Here is a 16045-nt window from a genome sequence, read left to right as displayed (position 1 = left end):
AGTTTTTAGGCATATAAAAATCACTTCTTCTATACTTTTAACAAATTTTTGATATTAAAATATTGTAATCTTATTTTTGGAATAAAGTATGACTATTGCCATACATAACCACATATTGAATATTTTAGATTATAAAAATATAACCTAGGGTCTTGGCCGGGCGCGGTGGCTCACGCCTGTAATCCTAGCACTCTGGGAGGCCGAGGCGGGTGGATTGCTCGAGGTTGGGAGTTCGAAACCATCCTGAGCGAGACCCCGTCTCTACTAAAAATAGAAAGAAATTAATGGACCAACTAAAAATATATATACAAAAAATTAGCCGGGCATGGTGGTGCATGCCTGTAGTCCCAGCTACTTGGGAGGCTGAGGCAGGAGGATCGCTTGAGCCCAGGAGTGTGAGGTTGCTGTAAGCTAGGCTGACGCCACGGCACTCACTCTAGCCTGGGCAACAAAAGTGAGACTCTGTCTCAAAAAAAAAAAAAAAAATATAACCTAGGAATAATTTTAATTCTTCCTGCACATTAACTGTTTCCCCCAATCTCCATTTAAAAAAGTACTTTGCACTGGGCATGGTGGCTCACACCAATAATCCCAGCAGTTTGGGAGGCCTAGGTGGGACAATCACTTGAGACCAGGAGTTTGAGACTAGTCTGGGCAACAGAGCAAAACCCCATTTCTACAAAAAGTAAAAAAAATAAAAAAATAAAAAATTAGCCAGGCATGGTAGTGCACACCTGTAGGCCCAGCTACTTGGGAAGCTGAGGCAGGAGGACCACTTGAGCCTAGGACTTTAAGGTTACAGTGAGCTATATGATTGCACCACTGCACTCCAAATCTTATCTCTACAAAAGTAAGAAGTAAATAAGTAATAAAATAAAAATATTTTTAAAGTATTTTAAACATAAAACCAAATTTCAAAAATTATGATTACTGTATGCTACCATTTCAAAAAGGCCATCTTTGCAAGTACTTTGAGGTCTGCATAATTTCCATGAATAAGTGAAATTTTCCCTCAAAGTTGGCCCAATGTGTCAAAATATTAGGTCAGTCACTTTCAAAGTTCATTTCTCAGTGTAGCTTGTCCTTTAGGAAACATGTGTTGGTTGGTCCAGGTAGAGTGAGAGCCATATGCTATGTTTTATTGTCAGGGCTGTGTTAGTCTCACTCCTCCGTTCTCCCTCCCTCCACTGGCCTGCACTTTGGAGCCTCTTCCACTCACCACTGACTGGGTTCCTCGAGCAGATGAGGTTGTGACTGGTGTTATGGTGATAGTGCTTGTCACTTTGCTTGCACCGGGTCGTGAAGAGAGATGGTTCCTGGGAGAACGAAGGACAGTGCCAGTGGAAACTTCCTTTTCAGCTGTCACATTGACTGGTCGGACCGTAATAACTGGACTTACGCCTTCAGCTGAAGTCCCAGGGGATCGTTTGTACTGAGAACCTAAGTGAATGTGAATTTTATTGTCTTCTGTAGTTATAATATTGGCATTGGAGTTGTATTTCCGTACTGGAGTTGGAACAGTCTGTTTTTCTGGGGTGACTTTGAGGATAGTCCTTCCCATGGGCATTTCCTGGGATTCGGGTGAAACCGCAATCTCAGCTGGTGCTGCTGATGTAGACACTGTCATGATCTGGATGGGGGATGTGGGCCTGTCCACAAATGTGCCTCTTCCGCTTTCTGGGGTCTTCTCTCTGGAAAACGTAGTAATCGTGACGGGGGACATGGCTCGCTCTGGGCCAAGAGTAGTATCCCCACTTTTTTGTTTTTGAGACATAACATTTGGTGATGGAATAATGGTTATCCTTGGTTTCTGATTCCCTAAGGTAGGAATGACGGTGGTACTAGAAAAAAATTCTTCAGATGTTGGGCTTGTTATCTCCAAAGTTGCAGTACTGTTCTCATGATCTGGTGTCACTCGGATATGCAGGGGCTGGCCCTGCTTTGGAGAAAGGACTAGCTCTCCTGGGTGCCCTGGGGTGGAATTTGTTCGAGGCCCTTTCTCCTGAGTGATCGAGGGGCCGTTTTCCCTTTTTCTCGTCCATGGATTCCAAGACTTTCTCATAGTGAGCTCGTTTGCTGCTGGAGGATACCTGTCGAGAACAGAGGATCGTTCCATAGGTTTCTTCAGTCCCACCTGTCGAAGATTACTCATGATATGATTTTCTTCCTGAAAGGATTTCCGTATGAAAACAGCTGGCGTTTCCTCCTCTGCTGCATCACTGCTGACTACGTCAGTCTGTATTCCGGTCGACGTCACAGGAACATCCACCATTCTTCTTCCGTTCACACTAGGTCTGAGAGCTCGGCTATAACGCTTGGAAAGCTCCAACTCTTTGGTCAGATTGAGGACCTCCTGCCCCATGTTTTTGTTCTTATTTTCTTCTTCCATAAATCTTTGTTGAAGGACAGAATAATCTACTTGGAGCTGAGAAAGCTGGTCTTCTTTGTTCATTAATTCATGAATTTTCTCTTTGAGAGCTTGTACTTCGGCTTTTAAGTCTCGACTTTTAGCTTCTTCCAACCGAAATCTGTGTCTCAGCTCAGCTTCCTGGCTCACAGCCTCTCCTTTCTCTATTGCTTTATTCTTGGCAATCTGGTGCTTGATCTCTTCTAGTTGTTGAGAGAGGAAGTTAGCCTTATCTTGCTCAGTTCTAAATTTCTGCTCCAGCTGATCATACTCATCCTCTGTCTTCATCAAATCGCCTTCAACCACCTCCAATTGTTGGAGACGTTTCTTCAGTCTTTCAATTTCAAGTGTTAGTTCCTTAATTTTATTATCTTCTGGGCAGGTGAGCTCAGGTCCTTTCCGAGATCTTCCTCTTGTTATTTCTCTTTCCATTTCCTCTATACCATCAAGTCTCTTCTTTAATAAGTCAACACTGCAGCTTAATTCAGAGGATCTTTCTTCTTCACTTTTCAGTTTGCCTATCAACTCATCTCTCTCTTTTGTCAAATTGTATACCTTTTCCTCCATTTCAGATTTCAGTTTTAAAAGCTTCTTACTTTCTTCAATTAGTTTTTCAGTTACATCCATAACCTTTCCTTGTTCCACCTTAAAATTTTTATTGAGTCCATCCACTTTTCTTTCTTCTTGCTTTATTTTTTCCATCATATTTTTCCTTTCATCAACCAGCATCACAGTAAATGACTTCAGTTTTGTAAGATCATCTTTTAGGCTTAATTCAGCCTTTTCCAATCTACTTTCAGAACATTCAAGTTCTCTAACTCGACTCTTGACCACTTCCAATTCATTTAGCAGGTCTTTGGTTAAGTTCTTTTCTTTCTCCAGATTTAAATGTAGCTGGGTGCATTCAGATTTACTCTTGCTAAACGCTTCTTCCAATTTCTCCAGTTCAGACATTCTCTTCTGTAGCTTCTCAACTTCAATTTTGAGCTCCTTACTATGGTGTTCTTCCTCTTGCAGCTTCTTCCGCAATTCCCTGCACTGGGATTCCGTTTTCGTGATCTCCTCATCTTTCCCCTCCATTTCAAGCACGCGCTTTCGGAGATTTTCCACTTCTGCCATGAGGCTGGAGTTTCCACATTCCCCTTTGGCAATTTTATCTCTTAATTCTTGAAGTTCTTCCTCTGCCTTCTGAAGATTTTTATTGGTCTCTTCTAGCTCCTCGATTCTTTGAGTTAAGCCAACCAGCTTGAGTCTAAGTTGCCTGTTGTGAGACTCCTGATTAGCTAATTTAGCATTCATCTCTTCATGCTCTTGAGAAAATCTTGAAGCTTTGTGCTCAAAGTCCACTTCTAACTTGAGCAATTTCTGTCGGTCTTCTTTGGATTTGGAAGTAATGGCTCTGAGCTTTTCTTCTTCTTCCCTTAGTTTCTGAGTCAGATCCTGTACTTTCTGGCTTTGCAAGCCAAGTTGCTCAATATGCATTTGTCTTTCATCCACCAGCATGAGTGCAAAGGACTTGAGTTTGACAAGCTCATCTCTTAGTTTATTGAGCCGTTTAGCATTTTCTTTTTCTTTACGGGCTTGGTACGCCTTTTCTTGTTCAAGGAGCTTTTTCAACCTAGAAAACAAAATATAACTGTACATTAAAAGAATGATCAGCAGATAGGTTTAAGTCTTGATATTAAGTAAAAACCAAAATGCTACTACAATAAATCTCTTATTGATTGTTGTAATATCAAATTTTTAAAAATTGCTATTAATAAAACTAATAAGAAATCAGGATATTGGTTACCCTTTAGAGAGGGGTAGTGAGCAGAAGGGGGCACCACTAGCTTTTGTGGAGCTAGTTTCTATTTTGTAATTTACATGCTGGTTATACAGGATTGTTTAGTTTATGAAAGTTCAGTAAGCTGAGCACGTATGTGTATCTTTCTGCATGTATATTATACTTTAATATAGGCTCACGCCTATAATCCCAGCACTTTAGGAGGCCAAGGTGAGAGGATGGCTTGAGCCCAGGAGTTTGATTCAGTCTGGGCTCGATTAAGTCACATTTTCTTACAGACTCCATAATACTCTGCAGTCTTCCTTTATAACACTTACCAACTGGTACTTTTTTCATGCCTGTCTACCTCTCTTTATGCAAGTTCCATGAAGGCAGGTGCCATGTGTGTCTTGTTTACAACCTAGCACAAAGCCTAACACATGGAGGTGCTGAAGAAATATTGACTGAATGGATAAACAAGAGGAAGAATGAACAAATAAGCTTCAGCTAGAAATATAGATTTGGAAGTTACCTATGTAGAGATGTGCTAACTAAAGCTCTTCACAATGCTGAGCTGAGTATTTGATATTAAATAAAAACCAAAATACTACTACATTTTGTTGAATGGATATTACAGTTGTTATTAGGCCAGTACTTTGATATTATTAGTGGCCATTAGACAATGGGTGTCTCTGATCTAGTGAGCAGTGGCCTCCCTTGAAGAATGCGGCCATTCTAGTTGTCAGTCTCCTAGACAAGAAGTGTGTCTCTCAACAGGGAAACCTCAGTCAAGGGAGGGAGTCCTCTCCGTGCGGACTGAGCAAGGTATTCTCTACTGTCCATCTACCTTTAGCATTGGAGGTTGAACAACCTCTGTTTAGCCTGTAAAATGGCTATGGGAATATCAGAACTCAAAGAAGAAGAGGCTAAATTAAGGCTTTCTGTCTCTCTCATAGGTTTTTGTGTTCTTTTTATGTAACTTTTATCTGCTGGTTTTAGTCCTTTTTAAAAAAAATTATAACCTCTGCATAGAAACAAAGGGAGGGGATTTTGATCCACAGTTAGGCCAGAACTTTAATGTTGGAGCAGTACACCCTGGGATCTAGTGGGAGGAAGAGTGGAAATTAAAGTGAGGGGATGTGCGGAACAGTGAGGACAATCACAGGGACTCATCGGACCACTTTGTCAGCCATCTTTCTCTACGTAGAAACACTAACACTTACAGTGCTAACAGCCTGGTGATTCTTGGATTTTTATTTACATAAGTGAGGTGATGTTCCCTTAGACATAGAAATAAATGTGATCTCCAAAGAAGAAAATAGGTAAAAAGAAAAAAAGGAGAGGATAGAGAAAAAACTTTGGGAAATGCCTCAAAATAAGAGGCAAAGAGAATAAGGAAGAGCTATCAAAAGCAGAGAGATAGGAAAGTGAGATAAGAATGAAGGAACCATGGAGCAAGACAGGAGCACCAAAGAAAGAGGATTTGGGGAAGGCAGGGACTGGCTCTTGTCTAACTTTATCTCACCCCCATATCTAGAAATCCTCATTTTACGTTAAGAAAGCATTCAAAAGCATTAGCATGTGTCTATCCACAAAACATAATGCCTATGGAATATTACAGCTTTTTCTAATGATTTTCTAATGGTTACAATTTCATTTTGTACTTCAATTAATTTGCTCTACATTACCAGGCACCATTTCCATGTAATTATGCTATTTAAGGAGGAGAATCGGAGGTTTAAGTGTTGCTTGTGCCAACTGGTTTTACCACCTCCTCTCCACTCTCTTCTCTTTTCAACTTCCCATTCTTCAACTGCACCCTGATTCTAAACATATTTGCATGAAAAGGAAACAAACCAGGAGACCAAGACTAAAAAACTGATTCAAATACCCTGATTCTCATCTGCAGTTACAGGTAGAGCCCTAAGTATCCTGAAATAAAATTTATTCTTAGCAAGTTTTTCATTTTCTGCAGGCATGTCATTTTATTTAGAGGATAAAAGAAGGCAAGTAAATGATTACATAGATTTTTTTAGAATTCTTTTGCTTTTCTTAATAATTATTCTTAAATGTATTCTTCATTTCTCATTTTATACTGAATAAAACTGTATTTTGTAACTTGCAAATTTGTCATGTATGTAAGCATGTTCAAAAATTTATTTCCAACTAGAAGACTTTAAAAGTGTAGACCCAAATGTTCTATGATTGTTGATGCTGTATACATTGGTTAAGACTGATCTGATTGTATAAATTGGTGAATTTTATTGTATATAAATTATGTATCAATAAAATATTAAAAAATGAAAAGCCCTAGAAAGTGTTCCAAGCTATCAGATAAAGAGAGAAAGGGTTGTAAACAAATATTATTAGAGACTGACTTAAAATATGATAGAAAACATAAAATTGGTTATTAATCTTAAGGTAGAGAGAGGTGAAAGCAGAGATGGGGGAAATAAAGAGATGGGGCTGACATTTTCAGGTGGAGTTAGAGGAAATGACAAGAAAACTTGTTCTGAGGAAGTAAAGTTTCAGATCCCAGAAAATCTCTAGTTATAATATTATTTCAAGAGGCTCTTAAAAGCCCATCCCAAATGCCAATATTTGCTAATACCTAATTTGAAAAAAAAAAAAAAAGACTAAAAGGAAAGATCTTTCAGAGAGGGTGTTAAGTGTTTAATTATTTCATTTGTCACAACAACTTTTTGTTGTTTGCAAAGCATTACTGTACCATTTTACAAATAAGGAAAGTTATTAGACTTAATCTTAAGAAAAGGCAGGTTGGGATTTTGAGCCAGATATGTTTGCACAAACACTGTCTTTAATAACAATGTTATTCCTCAAATAGATATTGCCTGAACAGCTCAAATTTGCAAGACTTTATTTAGGTTAACTTCATTTTGCTTGATTCAATCTATCCTAGAATTGTCAAGATCATCCTTTGACTCTGTTCTGTCACCCAACATAGCAGCTTACCTAACATTGTGTCAATGGCAAAATGACCCCAGTTACTAATAAAAAGACAGGTCAATGCACAAAGCCCTTCAAAACACTCTCCAGATCTCCCTCCTGCTGACATCAATCCATTCAGTAGCATGGACATTGTCATTCAATTAGCTATGAACCCACTGGGCTGTTCATTCTTTATCTCCTCTAAGCTCCCAGTCCTCCCCTATGAACCTGTTCCAATCATATCTTCCTCATGTCAGTCAACTACAACTACTCCTTCCAGATGCTTAGGCCCCAAATCCAGATTCATCCTTGGGTCCTCTGTTTCTTGCACATACCTACATTCAATTCCTCTGCAAATCTTGTCAACTCTACCTTCAAAGTATATCCCAAATCCAATTACTTCCCATCTCTTCCACTGCTATCACCCTGGCCAAAGCCACCATCATCTCTTATCTGGATTTTGCAATAGCCACTTGATCTGACTCCCAGTTTCCACTCTTGCCTGCCTGTAGTTTGTTCTCTCCCCAGAAGCCATCATAATACTTAAAAAAAAAGGATAAATCAGATGATGTCACTCTGCTTGTAAAACGAAGGATAAATGGGGACGTAGATACAGAAAACAGGTAGGGCAGGATGAATAATTTAATATTTTAAAATATATATATTTTATATATAACTTATATTTATAATAGAGAGATAGTAACATGTTCCTGCTTAATTTAAAGCTCTTTGTTTTTTGGGTTTTTTTGAGATAGAGTCTCGCTTTGTTGCCCAGGCTAGAGTAAGTGCCGTGGCGTCAGCCTAGCTCACAGCAACCTCAAACTCCTGGGCTCAAGTGATCCTACTGCCTCAGCCTCCCGAGTAGCTGGGACTACAGGCATGCGCCACCATGCCTGGCTAGTTTTTTATATATATATATATTAGTTGGCCAATTAATTTCTTTCTATTTATAGTAGAGACGTGGTCTCGCTCTTACTCAGGCTGGTTTCGAACTCCTGACCTCGAGCAATCTGGCCACCTCGGCCTCCCAGTGCTAGCATTACAGGCATGACCTACTGCGCCCGACCTCTTTGTTTTTCCTTATAGTAATAGTCCAGTTAATAAAGAAATGATTGCATGCCAGTATTAATAAAGAATTATATTAATTGAATACCACCATTTGTAGTCCCCAGTGAAATAATGGATGTAAGCAATGCTCATCAATGTCTCTCAAAAAGAAAGACAGCCAGACTGTATACATATTACACACCTCCACATATGACATTTTCTTACCAAAAAATTGAACCTGAATCAGATCAAGCTCATATAATTATCAGTTTACAGGACAGATGGGCAAGAAATTGCTAAGTGACATCATCATGGTGCAATTGGCAAAATCCAAAATGTGAGCAACTATATAGGATAAACAGCCTAGTTTCTTCAACGAATAACTTGCAAGATGAAAAAGAGAAGAGAGGGGAACCGATAGATTAAAAGAAAATTTAGAACCAATTGTAATCTTTTGGATTCTTATTCAAGCTGTTTTTATTTTTATTTTATTTTTTTCCTACATTAACTGCAGATTTCTCAACTGATCAAGCTGTTTTTAAAATGAGACAATTGGAAAAGTTATGTTGTTGAGGCATTATTATTAGATTTTAGGTTTGATAATGGATTATGGCAGTATTTTTAAGAGTCCTTATCTTGTAGAAACACATATTGAAATATTTATGAATGAAATGATGTGTCTGGGATTTATATCAAAGTGATTCAGGGAGGTGGGAACAGATGAAGCCAGATGGGCTATGAGTTGATTAATTGTTGAAGCTAAGTAATGATTGCATGGGGTTCATTATACTATTATCTTTAGCTTTGCAAATGTTTGAAATGTTTCATAATAAAATTTGTGGTTTTTTTTCAATCCCCTTTTGTAATCTTTAGCTTTTCCCTCACATTTGTCTATGATTGTGGGTGATTATTTCATTCCTTTCCATGTTTATATAATTTAGTTTGTTGGAGATTTTTACTTTTTCTTTCTTATTGGGATCCATTTGCTGCCTAGTCAATCTTATGCTAAAGAAAATATTCTCACTCTGTTCTGTTTCACAGATATTTATTAATTTACCTTTCCTTTTATTGTCTGTCTAAGTACGAATTTATTTGGAGGGGAGGGTAAGTGAGAGTTTTTTTTTAACTTTATCCTAATTACCCATTCTTGCAATATACACCATCCTTGGAAGAGTTGTCAATCTATGTTCCCAGAGACTCAAGGGGACACCTGCCTACCTTTTTCCCCACTTTCTTGACACTTCCACTTTTCAACAATTTTGCTAAATGTATCAGCCTTAGCACCAGAACAGCAATCATCTCTTTGTTTCCTTAAGATGTTGTTACTTTTCCCTATCTCACGCCATCAGACCCCATTTTAAAACACAGATGTCACCTAAAAAGTCACCCTAGGCTTGTTTCTCAGCCAGACCATCCTAATTTCCCTTCTCAGCACAATGTTTTTGCTTTTCTTCAACTCTCCCCTGTATGTATGCCTCTCTGTCTTTCAAGAGAGAGGGCAGGTTAAAACTAGCAAGGGCATGATTGTAATTAAAGATGAATGAACCTCAAAAGAGTCAAGCTTGCATGTAGTTTGAAGTTGTTAATCACAACGCATTTTTTCCCAACTAGAGCATAGTATAGGGCTCAGCAGCTTGTTAACATGATAGGGCATGGTTTTACCAAATGACTCAGGAAGAAGTGTTACGTTTTAATAAATCACTGCAGTCCCTCATGGTGGTGACTATCATAATAATTATCTAAAATTATTCTAACGTCCCTAATATACTGCATAGGGCTGAGATTACAGAAAAGTGGATGAGGCTGGGTTGTGCAGCTGCAGTAAGATTTTGTCCTCATTTGAAATTTTGATATTTTCTTCATTATGGATTTTTGCTTTAATTCTGATTTTTTAAAAATAGTGCATTAAGGGGCCGGGCACAGTGGCTCACACCTGTAATCCTAGCACTCTGGGAGGCAAGAGCGAGACCCTGTGTCTACTAAAAATAGAAAGAAATTATCTGGACAACTAAAAATACGTTGAAAAAATTAGCTAGGCATAGTGGCGAATGCCTGTAGTCCCAGCTACTCAGGAGGCTGAGGCAGGATTGCTTGAGCCCGGGAGTTTGAGGTTGCTGTGAGCTAGGCTGACGCCATGGCACTCACTCTAGCCTGGGCAACAAAGCGAGACTCTGTCTCAAAAAAACAAACAAACAAAAAAAAAACTATATCCTATAAAGTTAAAATAATCTAGTAATTTTATTACATTTACTTTGCTAGTATAATCCAATTAATTCAAATAGCACACACACACATGCACACACACAAATCTCAAGCAAATTATCACTAATGACGTTTGACTCTTCAACAAATTTTGAATGGATTATGTATAATTCTGCTCTAGAATAGGCATATTGATGATGTGCCTTGAAGGGTATTTGTTGAAAATCACAAACCAAGAATATGCATTATCAACTCTCTTGGGTTAGCCCAACAACCCATAACAAACTAAACTGATTACCCATAGTAATTTATCTTTAAAATGCATGGATGGCAACAACTGAAAACCATAAAAAGTTCATGACTGATAAGTTATTCTTCTTGATTATGAGGTTTCCTACTACCAGGTGAGCACATATTCAGTGAGTGCTTACAAATAGTGGGTGGCAGCCAGACTCCATTGTAAAACACCAATTTATTCTTTAAGAAAATCTAGTAACATGCTAATTTAAATTTATAAGTGCTATACATATTTAACACATTGACTACCACACTAGGAAAAAATTTTTCCCTGAAGCCATGGTGTTTTACTATGGAAATGGAATAAAAACTTCAAAAAACAAGAGACTCCTTTCTAATTTATGAAAAATTTGTTATTTTTTATTGTTTTCTGTGCATGAGTTATATGCAAGTCACGCCACACTAAAATCTATTTTTATACTGCACACCACTTGAGCTATATGTGACTCATGACATACTTATTGAATTTGTTTCAGAAAATTGAGTCTTCATATGCTTCAAAGGCCCTGGGCTTAAAACTAGCATTGAGTTAAATACGACCCACATGGCAGTTAATGTGTTAAAAATAAATCACTTTGTATATTACTAGTAAATAGCTCTCAGTCATAGTAAAAATTAAAGTCTAGAAAATTGTTAGTTGTTTGCTCATATGAACCACAATAAGGGCTGGTGTTTTCTGCTAATTATGCTGCCCATCTGAAGAATCACTGAGCAGCAGCTTTCTGATTATACACTCTAATAGGAAGCTCCCTGCCTCATATAGAAATATAACTAGGATTCACTAATTCACTCAATAATTCAGCAAAGATGGGTTGAATGCCCTTTCCCCATTGTCAGTGTATTAGGTGCTAGGAATGAAAATATATATTGCAAGGCTATGTAAAAAGTGCCATTTATGCTAAAGAGGGACACCCAAAGGTAGGGCTGTGGATGGAGGAAGTCATTGCTCAGGGCTTTTGCAATTGTCATTCCCAATACCCTTCCCTTGCTATCAGCGGTGCAGCCCATATGGCACCTTTGTGAGAGCTAGAAAAAGGTCCACCTTCTCTCTATGGAACCAGTCCCATGCTGAGCGAACTGGATTTCAGCCCTCATTCTTTCACTGGGCAGATGCCCCTATAAGCTACAACCTACACAAGTGCAATGGATTGGATGTTTGTGCCCTCCCCAAATTCCAAAATGCATATATTAAAATCCTAACCCTCAATGTGTTGGTATTAAGAGGTGGAACCTTTAGTGGGTGATCACATCATGAGGGTGGAGCCCTCACAAATGGGATTAGTGCCCTTAGAAAAGGGATCCCGATAGCTCTTTCTGGCTCACATGTGAGGATACAAGGAAGACAGCAGTCTGCAACTGGGAAGAGGGCCCTCACCAGAACCGGCCACACTGCCACCCTGGTCTCGAGCTTCCAGCCTCCAGGACTATGAGAGAAAAATGTGTTGCTTATAAGCTACCCAATCTCTAGTCCTGCGGGCTCTTCTTTGTCATCCTTCAGGTTTCAGTTCTTATGTCCTTTCCCCAGGGAGGATGATATGCCTTTTATTGTGTTTTCACATTTCCTAAGTTGCTCAAAATACTTCTCAAAACACCCTCCCAAATTGGTCAAATAAAATATTTTTTTAAAACAAGAGAAAGCAGATACTCTTTCTTTTTGATGATGTTTATAAAGACTCAGCTAGGTGTGTCAGACATGGCGGCTCATGCCTGTAATCCTAGCACTCTGGGAGGCTGAGGCAGGAGGATCACTCGAGGTCAGGAGTTCAAAACCAGCCTGAGCAAGAGTGAGGCCTCCGTCTCTACTAAAAATACCTCCCTCCCTCCCATTCCCAAAGAATGTGTTGCCCATGTTCATCACACCTAATTACCGGATGACCCATCTAGGAAACACAGTGCACTGCCACAGGAAACTCTCTCCCTCAGGAAATAAGTTAAATGAAGAGATTTCCTTAGGGAAGCCAGAGGGTGAGGAGGATATTTAGAGGCAGGTAGAGGTTTTTTGGTCCCTGAAATCACTGTGTGCAGGTATCCTCCCACGTGCTTAAGTAGAGGAGCCTCTCCCCTGTGGGGCACACTGTGGTTCACAGAACATGAAGGGAGGAGCTGGCAGCATGAACAAGATTTCCTGAGGCTATTTGAACAAGTTGAAGACAACCCACAAAGGTGCCATATTCCTCACTTTGCTCCATACATGCATGTATAGAGTGCTGGATGAAAGTCATGGTATTAATTTTATACATTATGGGAGCTCACAATATAAAAACATATTCTACTGTAAAGCTTTTCATTAAGATGTTATTAATCTAATTTGTCTCTTGGGTAAATCTATTTTCATAAATAAGATTTTTAAAAAATAACAGAAACGTGAATTAATTTCAGTGCATCATAAATTACTTACAGTAGTGTATTTCCATGCATTCATTACTTAGAAAAGTAAACCTCTCCTTCTTTAAAATGGTAGTTGAATTTATTGCCGTTGTATTTAAAGGTCTTTTAAAAAGCTCTAAATACAAGGTTATGTGAAATTTTACTAAATATTTTTGAAATTATTATGCTAACATTTATTTAATAATTATTTTATTCAGTTTGGGAACAACTTTAAAGCTAATGCAAAAATTAAAAAGTGAAGACAATAAACAAAACTCCAAAACCCCAGAATTAATTTTGTATTGATCTTGATTGTTGCTAATGTAGGAAAAAAAAGAAATATGAGCACCCTTCTGTTGTGGAAAGGATATTTAGTTTTACAAGTAAACAGAAGTTCACTCAGTCACATGGAATTAAGAATTCAGGAGGATCAGGTAGTGAACCCAAGACTTTCATCACAGTTGAACTCAAGATTTTCATCACTTTCAACACAGAGACAAAACGTTATTAACAATCAACATTACACAAATTAAATCTACAAAAATGAAAACCATACCATCAGCCCTTATTTTAAATCTCTATAAAACAGGTCATGTGAATCTGAAATCACACTATAAAAATTCGGTTTTGGCCAAAGGAACTTTTGTGAAAGACTCACAGCACCCTCCCGCCCTACTGAACACTAAATACAAGCTATTTACTTTGATATACTCTGCTGAACTCAGACAATGTTTTTTTGGCATTTTGAAAAATTACTAAAGTTGAACTTTTTACATAATTGTTTAACATAGTCCAAACTTTAATCTCATTCCCACTTTGAGATCAAACCTCCTATTTGATTTGTTATTCTTGTTATCACTGCCACACTGAGTGTTTCAGAACAAACACGGCTTTCTTTGGATCACTGTGCATTCTAATTCATTGCCAACTTTACAAGCCTTTTCCACACATGCAAAGAGAGAACTGCAGAAAATCCACATAACAATAACAACAAGAAAACTTTCAAAATAATATTCTGCCTCAAATTCATTTTTTTGCTCATCAAGAAACCATAAATTAGAAGATACATTTACAGTATATAGAAAGGCTGCCTGTTAAATGCTTTCAGAACACATTAGTAGGACTGATGGTAGTAAGATAAGAGATTTTTCAGTGCTGATACAAACTCCCCAAGATTTCTGTAGGATGAGATTACTTTTCCCCCTCCATAGAAAAACAGGATCACTCCTCATACCACAATGAGGCGCATCTTGGCCAGTTCCAATCAAGGATTCTGAGGCATCAAGGCAAGTCGCAATAAGCTAGTCATTTTCAAGGGTTGTCACCATCCACACTCAGTGAAACCTGTAGCCGCAAGCTGAAAGCTTGTCGAGTTCTTGCAGCCCTTGTCAGATTAGCCAGGGCTCTACAAATGTCCAAATGTCCAAACCCAACTTCCAAGATGCTCTTTCACTTAGAAATGAGTTGACTGCCAAGTAAGCCTATTAACAAATGAAATGCGCATGGACGAGAGTAACTAACATTGCTTAAATCAAAACAGATCTTGACTTCCTTACCTTAATACTAGGAAGCATAGTAGCTTTTGTTTTTGTTTTTGTTTTTTATAAGGGGGTACTGAAGTTTGTTCAACAGCAGCAGGCCCTGCTCAGCCCCCAACTCCACAGGGAATTAACCGTCACATTCCAGCCCTGTCATCAGAACAATGAAAGGTGAATGTTGTGCAAAACAGCTTGGGACCACTAACTGATGATGTCATTCCTCCCTTATATGGTTCATTATTGTGCAGATTTACTTTGGTCTGTGAGAAGGGGTGGAGCTGCCCAAGACTGGAAGGGAAGGCAGCTCTTCTGAAGCAAAGCAAGTGAACGGGAATTATGCTCCACACGGAGGGAAATGCAATGGGGAGAGGGGCGAAGTTAAGGAGGAAGAATGAGATAAAGAAAAGATATGCATAAAATGTCAAATGGGCCTCACTCCTGATTTCTCAAACTAGCTAAATTCTATACAGTTCTATTCAGCACACGCCGGAATTTAAATAGGGATCCCACTAGAGCCTAATCTATGATTCAACCAACAGGCGAAAATTCACATTTCAACCAAAGTGCCCGTTCATTTACGTGCATCTAAATGAAAACACTACAGTGTGGGCTACAGAATTTAAACTACCCTGTAGTTTAAAGATCATTTCATCTTTACAAAATATTTTTACCTGAATATTTTTCCCTAAAAGTGTTTTTAAATGGAAAAAAACTGCTGTCCACAGAAACAAAAGTGGGTGAATACATTCAGCTAAATTTCAAGGAGTGTCTATGTGATCATTTATACAAAATGTTTTCAAAATCGTCTATCACCTTTAAATTAGCTTTCTCCTCTCTTTTTTGCTCTTTGCTTTTTTCCCCTTGGTTTCTTTATTCTTTCCTTCCTTCCTGATATAAATCCAGGCAAAAAGCCATTAGGTAGATTAAAAGTTCCAGTATAATTTTTTCTAACCCATATGCTTCGAATATGTATGTTATTTATGTTATGAAATTCCATTTCAATTACAGGATAAAAGCATCAACCCAGATAAATTAGTCAAATTAACTTTAAGGTTAATAGGATTAAATGTTTGCAAAGCATTTCTAAGGCCTCATATATCTTTTATATTTGCATAAATATAAGTCATTATGTTATGGCATAGATAAGAATATGAATAGAAAACAATTTTGAGATCATTGCTTTCCTACATCCCTAATGTTCAATCATGACTTTTGCTTTAAGAATATGTCCAACTTTTTATTAGCCTGAACTGAGTATAAGAATTACTACATGTTTCAAGATCATAGTACTGGGTAAATGTGTTTTGATTAAAGAGTTTTGATTCAATATATGTAACTTTGTGTAAAAGTTATGTAAGCAACATTCACGGTTAAGGTAAAATTACAGATACTAACCAATTAGTTATTATTTTGGTTTTTGTCATTGTTTTGTTTTTTAGCTATTTTAATATGGGTTTGGGAAACTGAAATTGA

General features: G+C 38.1%; 1 protein-coding gene across 2 annotated transcripts in view; it reads right to left on the bottom strand.

The window, feature by feature from the left end:
- The window catches only part of FILIP1 (filamin A interacting protein 1), a 207663-nt gene that overhangs the window by 15537 nt on the left and 176081 nt on the right, over positions 1-16045 (bottom strand). For both annotated transcript variants that reach the window (XM_076003180.1, XM_012743151.3), the window contains exon 5: positions 1220-4025. In XM_076003180.1, the coding sequence (XP_075859295.1) occupies positions 1220-4025 (2806 nt within the window). The remainder of the gene's footprint in view (positions 1-1219; positions 4026-16045) is intronic.

Source organism: Microcebus murinus, chromosome 5 (assembly GCF_040939455.1).
Source record: "Microcebus murinus isolate Inina chromosome 5, M.murinus_Inina_mat1.0, whole genome shotgun sequence".
Lineage (NCBI taxonomy): Eukaryota > Metazoa > Chordata > Mammalia > Primates > Cheirogaleidae > Microcebus > Microcebus murinus.
This window is presented reverse-complemented; position numbering and strand designations above follow the sequence as displayed.